The sequence below is a fragment of the Pangasianodon hypophthalmus genome, chromosome 16 (genome assembly GCF_027358585.1).
Source record: "Pangasianodon hypophthalmus isolate fPanHyp1 chromosome 16, fPanHyp1.pri, whole genome shotgun sequence".
Classification (NCBI taxonomy): domain Eukaryota; kingdom Metazoa; phylum Chordata; class Actinopteri; order Siluriformes; family Pangasiidae; genus Pangasianodon; species Pangasianodon hypophthalmus.
In genome coordinates this window covers 4,256,866-4,278,477 of record NC_069725.1, presented here as the reverse complement: position 1 = coordinate 4,278,477, position 21,612 = coordinate 4,256,866, and the positions used below count along the sequence as shown (strand labels likewise).

Here is a 21,612-nt window from a genome sequence, read left to right as displayed (position 1 = left end):
ATGTGCTGATTGGCATTTCCAAATTGTCCATGGTGTGTGTGACTGTGCCCTGAGAAACACAGTGTCAGAAGATACATAACTTCTCAGTCTCATACGTCAACTTAACCTGTTCTAGATTTTAAAAAATAACTTCAAATCCTTAGGCTTTCCAATAAGCCTCAATTTGAGGAAAGATGCCAATTAAGCAATATCTTAAATATCAGCATGGTGGTGATTGGGCACATATATTTATTAAAGATGTATATTTATATTTATATAGATGTATATATATTTGGCACAAAAACAAGACAGCTTATTACCCAAAGAATACCATACCCATGGTGAAGCATGGTGTTGGCAGCATCATGCTTTGGCGCTGCGTCTCTTAACCTGGGACTGGGGATCTAGTCAAGATAGAGGGAATCAGGGATAGCTCCAAACACTGATCTAGTTTAGCATAAAACCTGCAGACCTCTGTTAGACAGCTGAAGAAAAAATTTCACCTTCCAGCACAGTAACGATGCAAAGCACAAATCCAAGTCAACAAAGGAATGCTATCAGAAGGAGATGATCAGCATTTTGGAACGGCTCACTCAGAACCCAGATCTAAATCCTATCGAAAACCTGTGGAAGGACGTGAAGATGACTGTGCACAGGAGATCCCCTGGAGAATTTGTGCGAGAAAGATTGGAACAAAATTGCCAAATCAAGACGTGCTAAATCGGTAGACTCTTACCCCAAAAGAGTGAATGCTGTATTATATATAAAAAACTGCTTTAACAGTTTAACAGTTGTGAAAGCAGGTTATTGTGAGTTTTTTTTTCCCACTTAAATTGTTTCTATCTGTTTTTCAATTTGTTTTACACTTTGAATTTTGTTTGTAGCTACATCAAATTAAAGGTGAAATAAGATCTGACATGATTTATCTAGGTTTTGCGATGTAAAAAGGAAACCAAGATAAATCATGTCAGATCTTATTTTACCTTTAATTTGGAGAAAAGTGATTTTCATTAACGATGTTTCACATGCAGTAGAGTCTAACGTGTTGTTTGGTTGTCTCAGAATGCCATATTGCTTACTCAGGCATACTAAAAGTTAGAAATCATGACACATGACAATCAGGATGATTTCTGGTCCCCAGTTAGGTGAGGGGAAGCAATGGGCATGATGTTTTTCTAAAACTGATTGTTGTGTGATGTTGGATTGAACTGCATGTATGACACTCCTGCATGAATTATAAAACAAATGTTGAGGCAAATGTGAAGATTCTCACTTTTAATGGGATACTGTATTATATTTGCATGTTGTACCACTGAAAAACCATCAAAAGTGTCAGCAAAGTTTAACAGAATAGAATAGAGTTTAATGAAACTGTACTTTAAAGCCTAAATACTATGAAAAATAACTTTAAAATTAAAACGCTGTCCTTTATTTATATTTAAGAAGCAGCTACTTGTGAAGGTAGTAGTAATAATGTATTAATTAAAAGCCCATTAGTTAAGTACATCTTCATAAAATCTGACCAACAAGCAAACAATTACAAAAAAACAAAGTCAAACGTAATGGATCAGTTCAGGCACTTTTTTAGCCGTCCTAAACGTCACTATCATGCGCCGCTGATACTTCAAGGCCCCCAATGAAAGTTGAACGCGGGTTTAGCACGTAGACTCATTGACGTTGTAAAAATGTTGTTATTATCACAAAGTTGTTCCACTTGTATATAATGTAGCCAAAATATTCACGATGCGTTGTGTAGTTCAGCTGCTGTTGTACTTGATTTGTCCTTAAAACGCCGACGGGAGGGAATTTTGCTGACATTTAGCTTAGCAAGCTAGCCTTTATTTACCTCTGTTTCTGAAGTAGTTGATAATTTGCATTTTAATCAAATCTGTATTACGAAAGAGTTCATTACTTAATATTTTCCTCATATTACCAGACCTGGCCAGAAACAGGGTAATTTTGTGATAAGAAACAGTTTGTTGCTTATTGTTTTCTAATGGACTAGTTGAAATTGAAACAGAAACTGGATCATAAAGAGTCACACTGACTTTAGTTTTGTTTTCCTGAGCAAAGAGGAGAAGGAGATCGGACTAAAGAAGAAGAGATCGGAAACCCTGGCCAGGATTAAAAACAGCTAAAAAGAGAAGTTTAAGATGAGCTGACTCTGGTATGACTAGTCCCAGAAAGCCAGAAAAGATAAACAAATAAATAAATCAACCAACCTCAAGATCATCATTAAGTGAAAAAGTGAGTTCCTAAAGCATCTCTGGCTGTAATGTGAAAACTTTTGGATTGAGTTTGTGCTGTTTAAAATGCATTTTAACTACTAATTGCATTTATTGCATTTTATCTATGTTACTTTTTGTTAGTTAAAGATGTAACTTTATTGAGCCCCCTTTGAGTGCACCGTTCCTGGAGGTACTGCAGTACCAGGTCGAAGCTTGGAGCGGACGGAGCAAGCCCCTCTTACAGCTCCCTGCTTGAAAATCTGTTTAATATTAATATAATTTCAGATATTAAACTGATAGGAGCACTTGGTCTTAGCCAAAAGGCCGAGAAGCGATGTACACTATATAGCCAAAAGTATGTGGACATTTGACCACCACATCTACTTGAGCTTGTTGGATATAACCTCATAACCTAATAACCTCCACTCTTCTGGGAAGGCTTTCCACTAGATTTTGGAGTGTGTCTGTGGTAATTTGTGCTGCTTCAGTGAAAAGAGCATTAGTGATCAGGCACTGATGTCAGACGAGGAGACCTGGCTTGCAATCACCATTCCAGTTCATCCCAAAGGTGTTCAGTGGGGTTGAGGTCATGGCTCTGTGCAGGACACTGGAGTTCCTCAAGACCAAACCCGTCCAACCATGTCTTTATAGACCTTGATTTGTGCACCATGTCTTTATAGACTTTGATTTGTGCACAGGGATATTGTCATGCTGGGACAGGAAAGAGCCTTCCCCAAACTGTTGCCACATAGTTGGAAGCATAAAATTGTCTAAAAAGTCTTTGGACGCTGTAGCATTAACATTTCCCTTCAGCCCCAGACCATTACACCTCCTCCACCAAACTTTATTGCTGATACTGTGTATTCTGGTAGGTAGCGTTTTCTTGGCATCAGCCAAACCAGAGTTGTTCATCAGACTGCTAAGTAGTGCCTTGTGATTAATCACTCGAGAGAACATGTTTCCACGAGTCCAGTAACGGCGTGCTTTACACCACTCCAGCGGACACTTTGCATTGCGCATAGTGAGCTTAGGCTTGTCTTCAGCTGCTTGGTCATGGAAACTCATTTCCTGAAGTTCCTGATGCACAATTCTTGTGCTGATGTTGCTTCCAGAGGCAGTTTGGAATTCTGTAATGAGTTCCAGAGAATAGGCGATTTTTTCATGAACTGATTTGTGGCAGCGGTGGCATCCTGTGACAGTGCCATGTTTAAAACCTCAGAGCTCTTCAGTGCGACCCACTGTACTATCAATGCTTGGAGATCTATGGAGATTGCCTGGCTATGTGCTTGATTTTATGCACCTGTTAGCAATGAGTGTTGCTGAAACCCCTGAACTCAATAATTTAGAGGGGTGTCCACATACCTTTGGCCATATAGTGTGTATCTAGATGTAGAGGTTCATGATTAGAGATAGTACTTGCTGCAGAACCACATGTCCAGGGGATGGAGCTGAACCTGATCCATCACCTCCTATGACCCTAACTCATGAGATGCTCTACAACACAGAACAACTAACAAAATTATCCAGCCTGAAACACACTGAGTTGTAGGAGCAGCTTGATCAGGTCTGACTCCACACCCTGGACTTTTGATTTAACTCTGCCCAGGGACGAGCAGCTGGATCAGGTCTGACTTCACACCCTGGACCTTTGATTTGACTCCGTCCAGGAAGGAGCACCTTGATCAGGTCTGACTCCACACCCTGGACCTTTGGTTTGACTCCATCCAGGTAGGAGCAGCTGGATCAGGTCTGACTCCACACCTTGGACCTTTGGTTTGACTCCATCCAGGTAGGAGCAGCTGGATCAGGTCTGACTCCACACCTTGGACCTTTGGTTTGACTCCATCCAGGTAGGAGCAGCTGGATCAGGTCTGACTCCACACCTTGGACCTTTGGTTTGACTCCATCCAGGTAGGAGCAGCTGGATCAGGTCTGACTCCAACGCTGGACGTCTGGTTTGCCTCTGCTCAGGTAGGAGCACCTTGATCAGGTCTGACTCCACACGCTGGACTTCTGGTTTGACTCTGCTCAGGTAGGAGCAGCTGGATCAGGTCTGACTCCACACCCTGGACCTTTGGTTTGACTCTGCTCAGGTAGGAGCAGCTGGATCAGGTCTGACTCCACATGCTGGACTTCTGGTTTGACTCTGCTCAGGTAGGAGCACCTTGATCAGGTCTGACTCCACACACTGGACTTCTGGTTTGACTCTGCTCAGGTAGGGGCAACTGGATCAGTTCTGACGCCACACCCTGGACTTTTGGTTCTGCAGCAAGGTGTGCATGTGGATGATTGGGAAAATATATCATGATGCATGGTGTATGTTATAATATGTTAGGTTTGTTACCCATCAAACCAGCAGTGCAGTGTGTAAAAACAGAGCTCAGGACGCTGAAAAGGACATAAATTAATCATCTGATACAAAGAAGAAAACTGTGTTGTGATGTAACTTATCACGTGATCAGTGTTATATTGTTATAATTCCCAGCTCTATTTTAATGGAACTTTTTTAGGTCTGGTAACCATTGCTGCTGCTGTTTTATCTGTGATTGATGCACACATATACAACAGTACATAGTAGTATAACAGCAGGTTGTGGGAATTGCACTAGTATGGATATATGCATCTCGTCTGATTGGTGTTTGTGCAGGAGTTCACCTGCAGCCATGATGAAGAGGAGTCTGGATGCATCAGATGAGGCACCAAAGTGGAAGAAGGCCAAACGGGAGGAGGCCAGCTCTGATGAAGATGACGAATCATCACAGAGAACCACAAGCCATGGTGAGTCTAATATTTGTTCAGAATGAAAGATGACATCATTGTGATGATGAGGTCTGTCGCTAGACACCAGACACCGAACTTTTAATACCATGTACGCATGGAAACGCCTGACTGAGTATGCAACAAATTTTTTTTTCTTCACCTTGACCTCTATGACCTCACTACGTAGTCATAGTTTGAAAGCTGTTAAGTCTTTTCTGTATAGAGGAACAGGCTCCATCATTTATATACAAACTTAACGGTATAGCTCTATTCATGACTATCCCACTGGATTATTTATATTTATATGTACTCATTTGGCAGGGGCTTTTATCAAAAGCCACTTCCAAGTAAGGCAGAATCTAACTCAGAGTTTGTCACAGAGCTGAGCAGCAAAAGACGCAACAGTAATGCTGGCATTTGACCTTATTACTTTCCGTAAATAATTTACCATTGCTTCCTAATTTTAAAGCTAGTGCATGATGTATAGGCTAAGGAACGTACTCAGTAGGTCCCTTGTGTTGCTTTCGACATCTTTTCTGTAAACGGCTCATCATGCTGAGTGGGTTTGGTTGATATTGGTTTAATTTCCACTTCTCTGTCATATCTCAAAGCTACTGGCATAACTACAAAATGTGGCTACATTTTAAAAATAAAAAGATCCATTTGAGTGCGTTTCAGTGCATCATTTAAAGATTCCGTAGATTCCATAGTCCTATGTCTCAAGGACACCAGTACCTGTGTGCACCTAGTCACGGACCGCTGCTTTAATAGGAGCTTGTGTTTTTCTCACAGACTCCAGTCAGAGCGAGTCTCTCAGTGATGCTGAAGATCAGAGACCCAGTTTCTCCAAACCATCAGCATCTCAAAATGCTTCGAGCAGTGAAGCTTCAGAGAGCGCCACCAAATTCTCCATGTACAACAGCGTCTCCCAGAAGCTCATGGTAATACACACAGCATTGTTTTTTTTGTTTTTTTTTGTTTTTTTTTTAAGAGAACATTAAAGCCAAGTAGCCCAATGGATGGTAAATATTGTCTGCACATTATAATAAGTCTTGTCTCTTGTTTCCAGGCCAAAATGGGTTTTAAAGAAGGTGAGGGTTTGGGAAAGTTTGGTCAGGGCCGGAGAGAGATCGTGGAGGCGTCTACGCAGCGTGGGAGGAGAGGTCTCGGCCTCACGCTGGAGGGATTTGAGGGAGATCTCAACGTCGAATGGAAGGACGAACCTGAGGTGCGCACAATGTTCCCACTTTCTCTATTACATGATTACACTTTTATCTTCAATGCATCGTATATACACAAGCCATTATATTCATATCCAGTATGCCAGATATGCTTTTATGTGATACTTTATATCAATTCGTGTGTGCTTTCTTGTCTCTCTCTCTCTCTCTCTCTCTCTCTCTCTCTCTGTCTCTCTGTCTTTCAGCCTAGTGCTTTTGAAGAAGTGTCCTGGTTCCCAGAATGTACTACAGAAATGCCGGACTCTGACGAGCTGAGAGACTGGATGACTATAGGCGAGGTGTTGTAGCATAAATTACACATGCTAAAGTGATAAAATTACAAGGCTGTCAGGAGAAATTTTATCATCTCAATGCTATCAATACAAATATTCATACTATGTACATATTCAAAGGCTATAACTATATTCGACTGGGTAACATTCAATATTATACTTAAAAACATTAAAATCATATTTTCTAATGTTTTCAGTTTCAACGACCCTTGTGTCACTTAGACTGATTTTTTGCCCATTATATTTTGCCTTATCGTCAGGAAATCGCATTAATAAAGCTATAGTAATCCTTGGCTGGGAGTCTAGAGAGCAAAATTGGCCATGTCCTCAGGGTGGGAGGAATGGTGTTACTCTCACACACCTGTCAATCACAGCAATCCAAGCCATTTGTGGGCATATGTGAGCTCATGTATGTGGAAGAGGGTAGATAGCACTTAGAGGATAGATAGAGTGTGTTACGCAGCCATGTAATGCAGCATGAGCAGAAGTTCGGAAAGATGTGGCAGCTGGCTTCACGAGCCTCAGAGGGAGCACGTGTTTGCCTTCTCCCTCCCTGGTTGGTAGCTTTTGTATGATAGACGAGGTCTGGCTGGTGGGTGAGAATTGGCAGGGGAGCAAAATGATAAGAAAATGGGGAAAATCTGAAAAAATCACGTATAAACCGAAGTTCCATTACATGCAAGCATTTTTTTCCAAGAAGCACTTATTGGAGTTTTGACTGCTTCTGTTCTATTGAGCATGTAGTGCACTATGTAGGTTCTATAGCACCATAATGTTACACCCTATGTAGTGAGCATATATAGTGAATAGGAAGGCATTTTGGAATTCGACATCACTGCGTGCTGGATGGTCTTAAATAAAACAAAAAGATTCCTGAATGAAGACGAACTGAAGAAGACAGGCTGTTACATGGACCCCAGGTCACCTAAACAAATGTAGTGAACGTAGCTAAATATCATTGACAGGAAATCATTATTGTGGGTAAACAAATATAGCAGAAATCTCGAGCAGCCTTCTGGTATTTTTTTTTTATAGGCAGTTTTCAGCTTCTGTGGATTGTGACACAAATGCTTAGTCTGTGTATAAGTATAAAAATAATAGAATCAGAATGAGCTTTTATTGCCAAGTGTGCTCACACACACACACACACACACACACACACACACACACACACACACACACACAAGGAATGTAACTTGGTATGAAGCTTCCAGAAAACACATAACAATAAGATGGCAAGATATATAATAATAAAATTTACAAATAATAAAAATATGAGAGAATATATGACACTGTACAGTAAAGACAATAGCCTTAAATGGAATAGATATATGTAGAGATATAAAACAGCTATGATGATAATAATAATAATACAGCTAGGATTATTAATATCAAAATGCTAACGATTTTAAGTACTTAATGTTTAAGTGGAATTTTAACAGGATTCACAGAACCAAGTGTTCTCCATCTGAATCTTTGTTTTCTCTGTATTTAGTGTTTTAGACATGTGTATTAATATTGATTTGTGTTGAATGTGTGTGTTTGCAGAGGAAACTGAAGATTGAAGATGAGACCGAGTTCTGTTCAGAGGAGCTACTGCACCTGCTGCTACGCTGCAAGGTGAAATGCGCACGTTTCACGTGATGCTCAGGTGGTAGGTAGTGTGTAAGGGACAGTGTTTGTGTTTCTGAGAGCAGGTCATTGCAAAGGTGTCATTAGTCAAAGGTGCCTGCCATTTTTCTCTCCAATCTTTCCTGTTAGCGTTTATTAACAGTGCTGCAATTAATGTTCATGCATTAGTGATGGTTTTAGCTCTTCAGTGAAGTAGCACTGGCTCTTGATTTGTCATTAAAGCCATGTGTGTGTATGTGTATGCGCTGCAGAGTGTGTTTGATACGCTAGAGGGTGAAGAAATGAGGCGAGCTCGTACACGGTCCAACCCATACGAAACGATACGAGGAGCTTTCTTCCTCAACAGGTAACACACACACACAGGATTTGATATCCTGTTAATAACTTCACACACACTGATATATAGAAGTTTCACTGACTTATCAACGTCAGGAAAAATCACTCCAATAAAGCAGAGATAATGTCTATAGAAAAAAATGCTTTAAACACTATTTTAAACACCCACCACAGAAGGGCTGTAACTCATACACTATATGGCCAAAAGTTTGTGTACACCAGCATGACAATGCCCCTGTGCACAAAGCGAGCTCCATGAAGACATGGTGTGTGAAGGTTGGAGTGGAAGAACTTGAGTGTCCTGCACAGAGCTCTGACCTCAACCCCACTGAACACCTTTGGGATGAACTGGAACACCGACTGCACCCCAGACCTCCTCACCAACATCAGCGCCTGACCTCACTAATGCTCTTATAGCTGAATGAACACAAATCCCCACAGCCACACTCCAACCTCTAGTGGAAAGCCTTCCCAGAAGTGTGGAGCTTATTATAACAGCAAAGAGGAATAAATTTGGGATGGGATGTTCAACAAGCACATATGAGAGTGATGGTCAGGTGTCCATAAACGTTTGGCCATATTGTGTACTTTGTTCATTATTATATTTAATGACATTTTTTTAAAGTATGAAAATAAAGTATAGAAAAAAGTTTAGAAAATGTTTCAATAGACTCTTGTTCTTAAACATTCTTTCTCTCTCTCACACTGTTTCTGTATCTATCTGTCTCTGTCTGTCTGTCATTCTCTCTCTCTCTCTCTCTCTCTCTCTCTCTCAGAGCTGCAATGAAGATGGCAAACATGGACCATGTGTTTGACTATATGTTTACCAATCCAAAGGACTCCCAAGGGGTAAAATCCTGAAATATGTTTCATAATAAGAGCCCACATCATGCTTAGGCTATATATTTACTGAGCATAAATTAATTTTTATTTTATTTTGATTTTCATAATTCAGTCATTTGTGCGAGCATTTATACAAGAAATTTGGTGTTCGTGAAAATCCTGTAACTTTGGAAAAAAACATTTGTATCTTCAAATCATATAAAGTGCAATGTGTTAATGCATTTTTATGTACTTAAATTACACACAGAAATTTCCAGAAACTTTTGTGAAACTCAGTTGTTTTATGTTAATGGTGTTAATTAAAGAAATATCAAATATGCAAAAATAAAGAAAGCAAGCCAACATAAATCCATAAATTACGACAGATCATGCCATTCAATAAAGAATGTGACTGTATAAAAAAAGGAGGACAGGCTCAGGTGGTGTATAAGCCGGTTCAGTTTGCTGTGGCATCATCTTTTAATACTTTAACACTTTTTTAGAGCTAGCATTAAGCAACTGATAACTGACCGATCTGGTATGTCTCTAGCTTTAATTCGCTTCTCAGGTGCTGTTGCTCTGTTAAATAATGTATATTTTTATTGCTATTGATGTGAGTCAAAATAACTTTCATTTCTACCTCTGAGAAAGGCTGTTTTTGCCTATCGCTTGTCATTTGAGCTCTGTGAGCTTTGCCTTTTATGGTGTTTTGTGGGCATTACTGAATGCAAATCAGCTGTGCCGTGCATGTGCCTGGTAATTTACTGGTGATTGGCAGTCATCAACATACACACGCGAGTACAAAGAAAATCAGCATTTTGTAAACTTTAAAATTTGCATTACATTTACACACAGCTTTACTAAAAGACTGAGAAATGAGGCCCATTTTCTGTGTGTGTGTGTGTGTGTGTGTGTGTGTGTGTGTGTGTGTGTGTGTGTGTGTGTGCGTGCGTGTGCGTATGCATGTGCATATGTAGAAGCAGCTATTTCGTGATAGGGAGGGCGAGCTGCTTTATTTCGCGGACGTGTGCGCCGGGCCTGGAGGATTCTCAGAGTACGTTCTGTGGCGGAAACGTTGGCATGCGAAAGGTTTCGGCATGACTTTGAAAGGAGCCAATGATTTTAAACTGGAGGACTTCTACTCCGCCCCCAGCGAACTCTTCGAACCGTACTATGGTGATGTTTTACATTTTTACACATGCCATGTGGATCATGTGGATTAAAAAAATGACCTACTGCACCTTTAAAATACGTTAAGATATCTGAACTGTATCCTGTTTCTTTGTCCTGACCACACGGTGTGATGCAGGTGAAGGTGGGATTGACGGTGATGGCGACATCACACGTCCTGAGAACATTAGTGCGTTTCGCAACTTCGTCCTGGAGAGCACTGAGAAGCGAGGCGTCCACTTCCTCATGGCTGACGGCGTGAGTTTACTGACATTCCTCTGATTAGTGGAAATGTAGTGATGGTGGTGTTTATAGTGTGCATTATGGAGCTTGGTTGAATGTGAGTAGTGGTGTGTTTAATGATGCAGGGTTTCTCAGTGGAGGGGCAGGAGAACTTGCAGGAGATCCTGAGCAAGCAGCTTCTCCTCTGCCAGTTCCTCACTGCCTTATCCGTCGTCCGAACAGGTGCTGTCCTTTATCATACATTGTCATGGAATTTTCCATGGAATTTCAAAGTTATATATTTCTCTGATTCTCTGATTCTCTGATATATTCATCTGAAAAATGCTTTTGCCTTGTTGCTGCTCACATCCTCCACCTTTATGTGTGTTTTGTGTCTGTCTGTGTTTTTAGGAGGCCACTTTGTGTGTAAGACGTTTGACCTGTTCACACCCTTCAGCGTGGGTCTGATCTACCTGCTGTATCTCTGCTTCGAGAGAGTATCGCTTTTCAAACCGGTCACCAGCAGACCCGCCAACTCCGAGAGGTCTGTGTGTGTTGTTTTCCTAAGCATCGAAAATAACAAAGGGGTCACATCATCTTTTTATCATCATGGCAGATTAGTTTTTATTTATTCACCTGTAGTTTATTTATTTAGTAATGTTTTTAATTTTTTTCACCCATAGTAATATTATTTATTTATTTAGTAGTGTTTGTAATTTATTCTAATTTATACTTATTCACCCATAGGATTTATTTACTTATTTAGCAGTGTTTTTATTTATTTACCCATAGTAATGTTTTTATTTATTTACCCAAATTAATGTTTTTATTTATTTATCCACAGTAATGTTTTATGTATTTGCCCAAAATAATGTTTTTTTTAATTGTTTACCCATATTAATGTTTTTATTTATTTGCACAAAGTTTATTTATTTATTTATTTAGCAGTGTTTTTATTTATTTATCCACGGAAATGTTTTATTTATTTGCTCATAATAATGTTATTTATTTATTTACACTTATTTATTGATTGATTGATAGATTGATAGCTTGATTGCCCGTAGTAATGTTGCTAATACTTAGCTTGATCATACCTTTATTAGGGATGTAGTGTTGCTTCAGTATATATGCTCACTGCATAGGGTATAATGTAATTGTGTGTTGCACTATATACCTGATGCGACTTAATATCACATTAATATGTGTAATTTCAGTTTTAGCACATGTAATGTGTAGTATCACTCTTAGACCAAATACTTAGCTCTGTTTTTTATATAGAATTAGGAGATTGATATGTATTTTAAAAAGTATGTACTGAAGATGAAATATGCTGTAAATTACATGTGTTTATTAGATTGTAAATTAAATCGTAAATTAGGTAATTTAGATTGGATTAGACAACATCATGACATTCGAACAGTGAAATTTGTTCTAACAGCTCTTGTGTGTGTGCATGTGTGTTTTGTGTGTGTAGGTACGTGGTGTGTAAGAATCTGAAGCCAGGCTCTGATGCAGTCAGGGATTACCTGTTCAAGGTGAACCTGAAGCTGAATCACCTCAGGAACTCGGAGAGGGACGTCACAGACGTAGTGCCTCTGGAGATCATCAAAGGAGACACAGACTTCTTCCAGTACATGGTGGACTCCAATGAGCGGTAGGACGTCCTGCATGTATGCATGTGTACCTCCGATAGCCACATACACAATATGGCCAAAGGTTTGTGGCTATCTGATTCTCACAGCCATATGTGCTTCTTTCCCAAACTGTTCCCACAAAATTTGAAGCACACAATTGTCTAGAATGTGTGCTGTAACATTACGATTTCCCTGGTTTGCCCAAGGACATGGGTTGACACAAACTTTTGGCCATGTAGTGTATTTACATACCTGGTCAGGTTTGTGGTGCTTTAAATTAGGCAACTAGTTTACATTTTGAGAAATAAAACCAACTAAATTAGTTTGAAAATGACCATGTAATGAAAATTACCAGGATCTAATGATAGTTAGAAGTCTGACTTGAAATGCTATGGCTGATATGACACACACACACACACACACACACACACACACGCACACGCAGACACTCACTCTTCCTCACTCACTGTATTTTCTCTTTGTTTCTATCTTTCAGTCATTGTTCTGTGCAGATCAAAGCGCTTTCTAAAATCCATGCCTATGTGAGAGACACGTAAGTCACCTATTCTTCATTACTGTGAGTTGGTTTGTTTGTTGTTGTTGTGGTTTTTTTTTGTTTTTTAACACTGACTTTCTCCTGTGTGTGCATATTTGTTTCACGTGGGATTTACTTCCTCGGAATAGGACGCTGTCTGAGCCAAGACAAGCTGATATCCGCAAGGAGTGTTTCAGACTATGGGGGGTATGGAATTATAAAAACACACATACAGACACACCCAGACACACACACGCACATCTGGGTCATAAATCAAGTCATTATGAGTATATTGCATTAAATAATAAAATAATGAAGTTTTATAATGCACCTCTGTGCTGAAACTGTACGAGACTATAGTGATTGCTTGTGTAACTCAGTGAGTTAAATGTCCTGATTACTGGAGCAGACTTTACACATTTTCTGTGTCTATTTGCAGATTCCTGATCAAGTCAGAGTAGCACCTTCTTCCTCAGACCCCAAATCCAAGTTCTACGAACTCATAAACGTCAGTGTGCACTGTTTTTTTGTTTGTTGTTTTTTTCTTTATACCAGCAGGTTCTTAGATTATATTCCATGTTTTCTAATATATGATGTAGGTAATGGTGCTCTGAAATAAAAATTCCAGGCCCTAATCATAATTGAGGGCACATTTGAGATGAAAACCAAAACTGAACAATGAAAAAAGTTTGTTTTCGAGTAGTAAAAATGAGTAGTGTGTGTGTATAGTCATAATGTCTATATAGCCAGGAGCTTATGAATGTAAAAATACCATTTACTATGAAGCTCAGTATGGTGTATTAGGCAAGGAAATCCAGTGTCCTCGACACCAGAGAACGGTTAGTCATCCATGACAGTGAATTCCATTATTTTTTGTTACATGTTGCACTTTGGCACTGTTTATTTGTCATTAAAAAAAAAAAAAAATTGGCTGCAGATGGCGTTTTTGTGCTAGCAAGAACGTCCTTTTTTTGCTTCTGTTGTTTGTTGTAGTCTGCATGTTGCACAGGATGCTGTGTTTTCTGGTGAAGTCCATGGGCATTCAAAATACATTTTGAATACGTTTGTGCTGTGATGAGTATCAGTACCAGTAAATTATTTGTCAAGTGTTAGATTGGACATTTTTTCCGTTAAAAGATTCAGCGGAAAATGGTCAAATATGTTACACTTGGTTTTGCTGAAGATTGTGGCTGCCTAAGTTTCATTACATCCCTAAATGTAATACATTATATACAGCTATTATGTTGACATCACTCTCCTCCCTGATTGCAAACTCGTGTGTGTTTGTGTGTGTGTGTGTTTGTGTTTGTCAGGGATCAGATGTCGACAGCTTTAACTCACGGCCCACAGCCCTCAACCACAACACTCTGGACAAACTGCAGCATGTATTGGACCACCGGTGCATCGTTGGAGGGGGAGAACAGATTTTTCTTCTTGGGCTTGGGGTGAGATTGTGTGTGAAATATTAGGGGTTTGATGCAGTGACACTATCTGCAACAGTGTCTGTATAGTGCTCCAAATATCCGTGTCTGTATCTATCATACACTATCATACACTGTATGGCCAAAAGTATGTGGACACCTGACCATCACATGGCCATATAGTGGATCTGTACCTATGTGGGTTTACACCAAAAGTGAGTGTGACCTAAATCAGAAAAGATTTATTATTTTTTTCAATTTGCTTCTAATATGAGCTCTGTTCCCATGGGAAGACTAGAAAACACTGGAAGCAGAAATGCCAGCACTGTCAGCATTCTCTGTTACTTCTTCCTCTGACAGTTCCTCAACCGCTGCTACATCACTCCAGTTCACAGAGTAATTGCTTGCCACTAGAGAAGTGTGTGGGACAGTTATTTATTTACTTATTTTTTAATCTTGCTCAAAACCCTTGTTATTTTTAGAGTTTTTCCCCCCACAAAAACTACTAGCCTCATTTACAACTCCACTACCAGGCACTTACTAAGGATGCTCCGAATGCATCATACAGCCCTGCAATACATGTTCATGTTACTAAACATGGGCTTTGTTCGTCTCATGAGCTCATGAAAGTTAAAACCTGTGGGGTCCCAGTCCTGATGCACACCTCTAGTCTCAACCAAATGTCCTGTAAGTCTTTCTGGCAAGCTTTCTTAAAAAAAAAAAACTGAATAGAGGCTTATCTTTTCGTTCTGAATGATGTCTTCGTATTCAGTTATATCCCTAGTGAATAGTGAATTGCAAGTGAAACATCTCTCTCTCTCTCTCTCTCTCTCTCTCTCTGTGTGTGTGTGTGTGTGTGTGTGTGTGTGTGTGTGCGCGCGTGTGTGCGTGTGTGTAGAAATCACAGATCTACACATGGGATGGCAAATCCCCCGTGCGCTGGAGGAAGCTGGAGAGCTTTAAACTGGAGTTGCCCAGAGACACTCTGCTGAGTGTGGAGATTGTACAGGAGCTGAAGGGAGAGGTGAGCTCTCAGGGTGTTATGGGAAAGCTTTTCATCCATGCCAGGTAATTCCTAGTGCAGGTACCGAATGAACAGTTGCCATGTACCCTAAATTTGTTAAAATTCCTGGATTGCTTTAAAACTAAACCAAATTTATGCACATGTAAGAAGCTGCATGCAGTGCCACAGCAATGTTAACAAAAAAAAGATTTTCTCAAGAGTGTAACTTTAGCTTCCATCAGTTCAGTTGCCTCAGTGTTTTTTAAAAAGTAGTAAACAGTGTCAGTTTCAGCAAAACTTATTTCCAGGACACCATAAACAACTAAACAATATTATTGACTCCAGAGCAACAAATCATGATTTAACCAGTGATGCAGATGTTGTAAACATGGCCGCTCACCTGTAAAGGTGGCACAGTAGGGTGCTTCTTTTTTTATTTAATTGTTTAATAGTTGCTTCTTCTATCTACCTTAGTTACTTGCCTACCTTTGAGTGTGTTGTGTTTGCAGGGTAAAGCCCAGCGTAGGATCAACGCCGTTCATGTCCTGGATGCTCTGGTTCTCAACGGCACTGATGTGAGAGACCAGCACTTCAACCAGAGGTCTGTTTTTACATCAGATATACCCTGCATTATTTTTCCTTTTACTGGCCATTTTCAAATATTTATTCAGTATCCATTCATCAAAAACAGTTCAAATCTTGTTTTTTGGAAGCACTGCATGGTTCTCTACATGCTGCCAAATTACACTATATGGCCAAAAGTATATGGACACCTGACTATCCAGATGTGCTTGCTAATCATCCCTTTCCAAAACCATTGGCAGTAATATGGAGTTGTTTCCTCTTTGCTGTTATAATAAGCTCCACTCTTCTAGGAAGGTTTTCCACTAGATTTTGGAGTGTGGCTGTGGGGATTTGTGTTCATTCAGCTACAAGAGCATTAGTGAGATCAGGCGCTGATGTTGGTGAGGAGGTCTGGGGTGCAGTCGGTGTTCCAGTTCATCCCAAAGGTGTTCAGTGGGGTTGAGGTCAGGGCTCTGTGCAGGACACTCGAGTTCTTCCACTCCAACATTGTCTTTAAACCATGTCTTCATGGAGCTTGTTTGTGTACAGGGGCATTGTCATGCTGGAACAGGTTTCTGCCTTTTAGTTCCTGTGAAGGGAAATTGTAATGCTACAGCATACAAAGACAATTGTGTTCTTCCAATTCTGTGGCAACAGTTAGGGGAAGGTCCACATATGGGTGTGAAGGTCAGGTGTCCACATACTTTTGGCCATGTAGTGGATGTTGATTTATTTATTTATTTTATTTTTTAGTGTTTATGATGATAAATCTGTGGAACATTACTGTATGTGAGGTTTTCTGTGGCTGCATTCCGCCAAAGAAACAAAATTAAAAATCTGGTTTTGTCTAAAATTGGGGTTTTCTGCCTATGACATACTTTGACACCATGGCATCCATGTTTTTTCCCTACTTTATAGCTCGAAAAATGACCTCTGCGTTCGTAATCAAATCTTTAAATGGAAATTTCTCCCTTTTCACTTTTGGAGGTCACCAGTCTTTGAAATGCTGGAACTTTACTTGGAGTTGAGATACAAAAGAGAATTTAAAAAAAAAAAAAAATTTATGTATTTTTTTTCCCCACACTATCTATGGTAGAAAATGTTTAAATTTCACCATGTAAAGGGTTTTCCCAGGCCACCACACACATATATTAGCTAGATAAGTTAAGTCCTTGTTTAAACTGCAGTTACGTCAGTTAATTATATTTGTACTGTATATTAACATACATATCTGCATTCATTGTGATTTTTATCTGTGTTCTAGGATTCAAATGGCTGAGAAGTTTGTGAAAGCTGTGTCTAAACCCAGTCGGCCCGACATGAACCCTATACGGTAATCCACGCATGTCTGTACTCTTCCTGCTTTTCAGAACAGAGCACCTGCATATATAGTATTTGATAAGATTTTTTTTCTTCAGATTGTTGATGATCCCATTTAAAAATAAATGAAAATATTCTCTAGACAAACACACATTGTGAAAAAGCAGTTCTGTTTACATTATGCATCATGTTATTCAAAATTAAATTCATTCATACTTTTACAATAGAAAACCTTAATCATTTAGCTCTTAGTACAAAACAAATGGATGAAAAAAACATGGTACATAATAAAAAATGTGCACATTATTGGAATTATGAAAAAACACTGTAACAAATAAAAGATTTAGCCAGCCAGCTCAGAAAGCCCAACATGTAAATTATTCCTGGTATATTTAAAACTAAAGTACACCACCAAGCCGTGTCTGTTTTTAAACAGCCTGTTGTTTTCCAGAGTAAAGGAGGTGTATCGGTTGGAGGAGATGGACAAGATCTTCGTAAGGTGAGTAACTCTGCGAGGTCGTGTCCTCGGCTCCTCTGTGATCTTCAGCATGTGATGCAGGTTTGATGTTCCTCAGATTGGAGATGAAGGTGACAAAGAGCTCAGGTGGAATGCCGCGGCTGTCCTACACGGGCCGAGACGATCGCCACTTCCTGCCCAGCGGTCTTTACATCATCAAAACGGTCAGAGGTGAGAAGAACATCAGAGTTCTGCTGTCTTTCGGCATTGGGAGTCAGTGTATTAGTGTACATTTTAACTTTTTTTTTTTTAATGTCTTAATTTCAGACCCATGGACGATGGCATTCAGTAAGAGCTCGAAGATGAAATTCTTTTACAATAAACAGACAAAGCAGTCCACCTACGTCATGGATCCCAGTGCTATAGCGCCTTTTCAGTATGTTTCAAAACCTGCACCACAATGGATTTTAGTAACACTGTATTTTATGGAGTCATATTTTTTCCCTCAAGTAGGTAGATATGTGTGGGGTCTGTGAAGAGACGTCGGATGTTGCTGAGGTTCAATTCTAGCAAAAACAAAACCAAAAAAAAAGCAAACAAACAAAAAAAAATTGTGGAGGAAAAAGGAAAATTGTGTTTTGCCCAATATTGTGTTTTTATGCCCATAACATTTTTTAAGAAACCATAAATTCACAAAATATTAAGTTACTAGCAACATTTTTCTTCTGCAGTTTCTTTATGTTTTGTTTTATTTTAAATTTTTTGTGAAATGGCTAGCGGATTGATAGATTTAATTCATCTAACCCTCACATTGTCCTGACTCTGGCCGAAAGTCACATTTACACACTTGCAAACCTTAATCCAACTTGGATTATATATGGATTTAACTTTTTTAATCAAAGCATCTAAAACCTGGTGTGACCTCTACTCCAGTAAATATGATAATGTAGATTAGATTCTGAACTTCACCAGTTAGGAACGAAGCTAAATATTCTGTTTATTTCCCCCCCTCTCTTTTCTCTTTTCTCTTTTCTCAGGGTGTGTCATCAGGAAAGATTGTTTTGGGCCTGGGAGGAAGGGGTCAGAGTTCACGACTCCCAGAACCGTGTCGATCCTCAGAAACTCTCCAAAGACTCCGTGCTGTCCTTTATCCGGAAACACTGTCATCAGTGGGAGAGCCGTGATGGTGTGTGAAGCCTCCCCTCACCAGCAGAGGGAGCTGTAGTTTGCAGAAGAGGAAGTGTAGCTCGTAGTCACACGATTTTCATTCTGTGTGCAAATGAAACCGCCGAGTTAAAGCTTAATTTATTTTACAGGCAGCAAGCATTATATCTGTGAGGTATTTACACGGAATATAGATGGTCACAGTGCTTAGGCTTCATAAATTAGATACACTAATACACTGCTCATTTCCCAGTAATACAGTGCATGGTGATAGGACTCTACATTTCCCTACATTTCCTCTTCTGTGCACTCATAAGGCACGACCTGTTGCCTTCCCTTCTTTCTTTGGTTTTGTCTGCTTGTAAATGTTGTTTGAATGAGGCAGACGAGTTTCATTTTTATCAGCTTCATTCGAGCTTGTGAGTAACCTTGATGATAATGTAAAAAAAAAAAAAATCTTGATTAATTTCTTCCTCTATTAAATCACCTGGATATCAGTGTCCTTGACTTGGGTGACAGTCACAAGGACGCCATTTTCTCATGCGAGATCGCCCTGTGTTTATGCCATTTTAGCTGTGTTTGTATTCTCGGTACTGTAAGGGAGATATCTCGAACTAAACAGACTGACTCACTGCTGCTTTTTGGATAGTTAAGGCTTTCTAATTTCCTAAAGCACTACTGCTTGGAGCCCTCTGTGGAAGTCTAATGTGCGGTTCCCCTATTAAACCGTTTTAAAGGGTTCAAAGAAATTAGCACCTGCCATTGTGGGTGGATATTAGCACTTAGGTCAACGTGTGTGTGGCTCCAAGTACACTCTTAAAGGAAAAAAACAAATCTAGGGAGTTTTTTTCCTCCCGATTTTTTGATTTAGACAACCCTTTCAAAGGTTCATTGTGGAATCCCACAACAAACAGTTTCCCTTTCTGAGAGGCTAGAAAACCTTAAATATCCAAAAAGCAGCAGTGTGTCGTCATGTTTGGCTTGCTGTAAATTCCTGGTAAACACAATGGAGAACATAAACACAACTAAAATGACTGAAAATTCTATAAGAGTATATTTTGGAGCTAAGAGTGTATTTGAAGTTACACAGTGTGACCCGAGTGCTAATAGTAACCTACAGTGGCAGGTGATAAATAAAAAAAAGTTTTTCCTCTGGACGACTGGTGACTCAATCAGGAAAAGAGCGTTTACATGCAGTTTAATGAGTTGTATACATTACTACCTGTGTTTTATAGATTACAGCATATCAACTGTTGCATTGATTTCATTCATCTCTGATTATAAACCGTTTAAAGGAACGGTTTACAAAATGAAATTGACATCCTTCTCCCCTTCAACCCAAACGTAGTCTATTTGCCAAGACATGCACTGTAGTCTGTGTAACAATTAAGAATTTTATACAAATCAGATAATAACAAGTTAGCCATAACTACAGTATATGCAGAATTATACACTATGCATTATAACTATAAATGGGTAGAAGTTATGATGTGTAATTTGTTAATAAAAAAAATGAAAATCTTGGCAAACTGTTGTGGTGTAAAAGGAATACAACACTTCAGGCTGTGCTGTTAAAGGAAAATGATCAGCTTTGGCATCGTAACTGGGGTGTAACTCAGCTTTGTGTCAGGCCGCATCACACCACCCCATCGTTGATTATTTTCCTATAAAAGCATGTAGTTTTTTATGATCCTAAATTGGAGGCTATATGCTTCCATTACTTGTTAACAAGAATTGGCTTTGTAGGAAAAATTAAAGATGTAAAATTCAGAAACCAGACATGTCTTTGGTGAGGGGGAAACAGTGTTAATTTTATTTTTTGCCTAATATATATATTTTTTTTAAAAGCATGCTTATTTAAGCATAATACCATTGCTGAGCAGAGTGAGCTTGGTCACAAAAGGTGTGCAGAGTGCCAATTTTTTATTTTTTTTTACAAATCCATGAGATGTTTGTTCTTTGTAAGCCTTGCTGTATCTCTGCTTTTAAATAGTGCTCGTGTTAAGTGGACCTCTGGTGTACCTGAGATTCAGCATAAGCTGTTGTGCACAGCGCTGGTCTCCATGCTGGCTGCATTGACATGTCAAGGACAAGAGGACGCTGGCAGTCTTTTGTATTCAGGTGTAATGAGTCTTCCAATTCCTTTCTTCGCCCCCACATCCTTCCCCTGGGTTGTGTGACGGGAAAGCGAAAGAGAGTCTCGCCCTCAGGATGATTAAAGCCCCTCGAGGATGGGCTCACTTAGCCTTATAGTGGGTTTACCTCAGAACCCTAAAGACACTGAACCACGTACAAAAGGGATCTAGCGGGCGTAATTGCACGTCTTACACCTTTTTTTTTCCCCTGTCCATGTTCTTACTGCTTCCTCTGAGAATTTCAATTTCTGGTCTGTTTTAGAAGGCAAATTGAGCACAGTGGTAGAACAGTGACTAGTCTGTGAAAGTGAGGATGCTCTAGTGGAAGAGCAGGACAACGTTGTGCATGATGGAAATGTGATGGCAGTAAAGCTCAGTTGTGTAGTTCTTGCAGAAAAATTGCATGAACTTCAAACAGGTCATGTGATTCACGTGAAATTTTATATATATATATATATATATATATATATATATATATATATATATATATATATATATATATATATATATGTGTGTGTGTGTGTGTGTGTGTGTGTGTGTGTGTGTGTGTGTGTATATATGTATATATATGTGTATATATATATATATATATATATATATATATATATATATATATATATATATATATGTATATACATATACATATACATATACATATACATATACATATACATATACATATACATATATATATATATATATATATATATATATATA

At 39.2% G+C, this 21,612-nt stretch overlaps 1 protein-coding gene and 1 pseudogene across 1 annotated transcript; one reads left to right on the top strand and one right to left on the bottom strand.

Annotated features, from left to right (window-relative positions):
- Positions 1-1,599: 1,599 nt before the first annotated feature.
- cmtr1 (cap methyltransferase 1) lies at positions 1,600-19,917 on the top strand. Its single transcript, XM_026945035.3, has 25 exons — positions 1,600-1,932; positions 2,053-2,226; positions 4,855-4,985; positions 5,760-5,908; positions 6,037-6,195; positions 6,394-6,486; positions 8,029-8,100; positions 8,364-8,458; positions 9,225-9,297; positions 10,248-10,446; positions 10,580-10,698; positions 10,809-10,905; positions 11,074-11,206; positions 12,137-12,316; positions 12,793-12,849; positions 12,981-13,038; positions 13,271-13,339; positions 14,145-14,276; positions 15,151-15,276; positions 15,765-15,856; positions 17,084-17,152; positions 17,591-17,638; positions 17,715-17,827; positions 17,924-18,032; positions 18,634-19,917. The coding sequence occupies exons 3-25, from the start codon at positions 4,871-4,873 to the stop codon at positions 18,788-18,790; spliced, it is 2,514 nt and encodes an 837-aa protein (XP_026800836.1). The 5' UTR covers positions 1,600-1,932; positions 2,053-2,226; positions 4,855-4,870; the 3' UTR covers positions 18,791-19,917.
- LOC113545696 (uncharacterized) lies at positions 2,376-2,543 on the bottom strand (annotated as a pseudogene).
- Positions 19,918-21,612: the final 1,695 nt, after the last annotated feature.

What these genes read in the sequence shown, in the direction of transcription:
- cmtr1 (XM_026945035.3), top strand. Translation starts at nt 4,871, where the DNA reads ATGATGAAGAGGAGTCTGGATGCATCAGATGAGGCACCAAAGTGGAAG. An exon ending in GCGTCTCCCAGAAGCTCATG is followed by an intron (nt 5,909 to 6,036) that starts GTAATACACACA and finishes TCTTGTTTCCAG; the next exon opens with GCCAAAATGGGTTTTAAAGA. An exon ending in ATGGACAAGATCTTCGTAAG is followed by an intron (nt 17,639 to 17,714) that starts GTGAGTAACTCT and finishes GATGTTCCTCAG; the next exon opens with ATTGGAGATGAAGGTGACAA.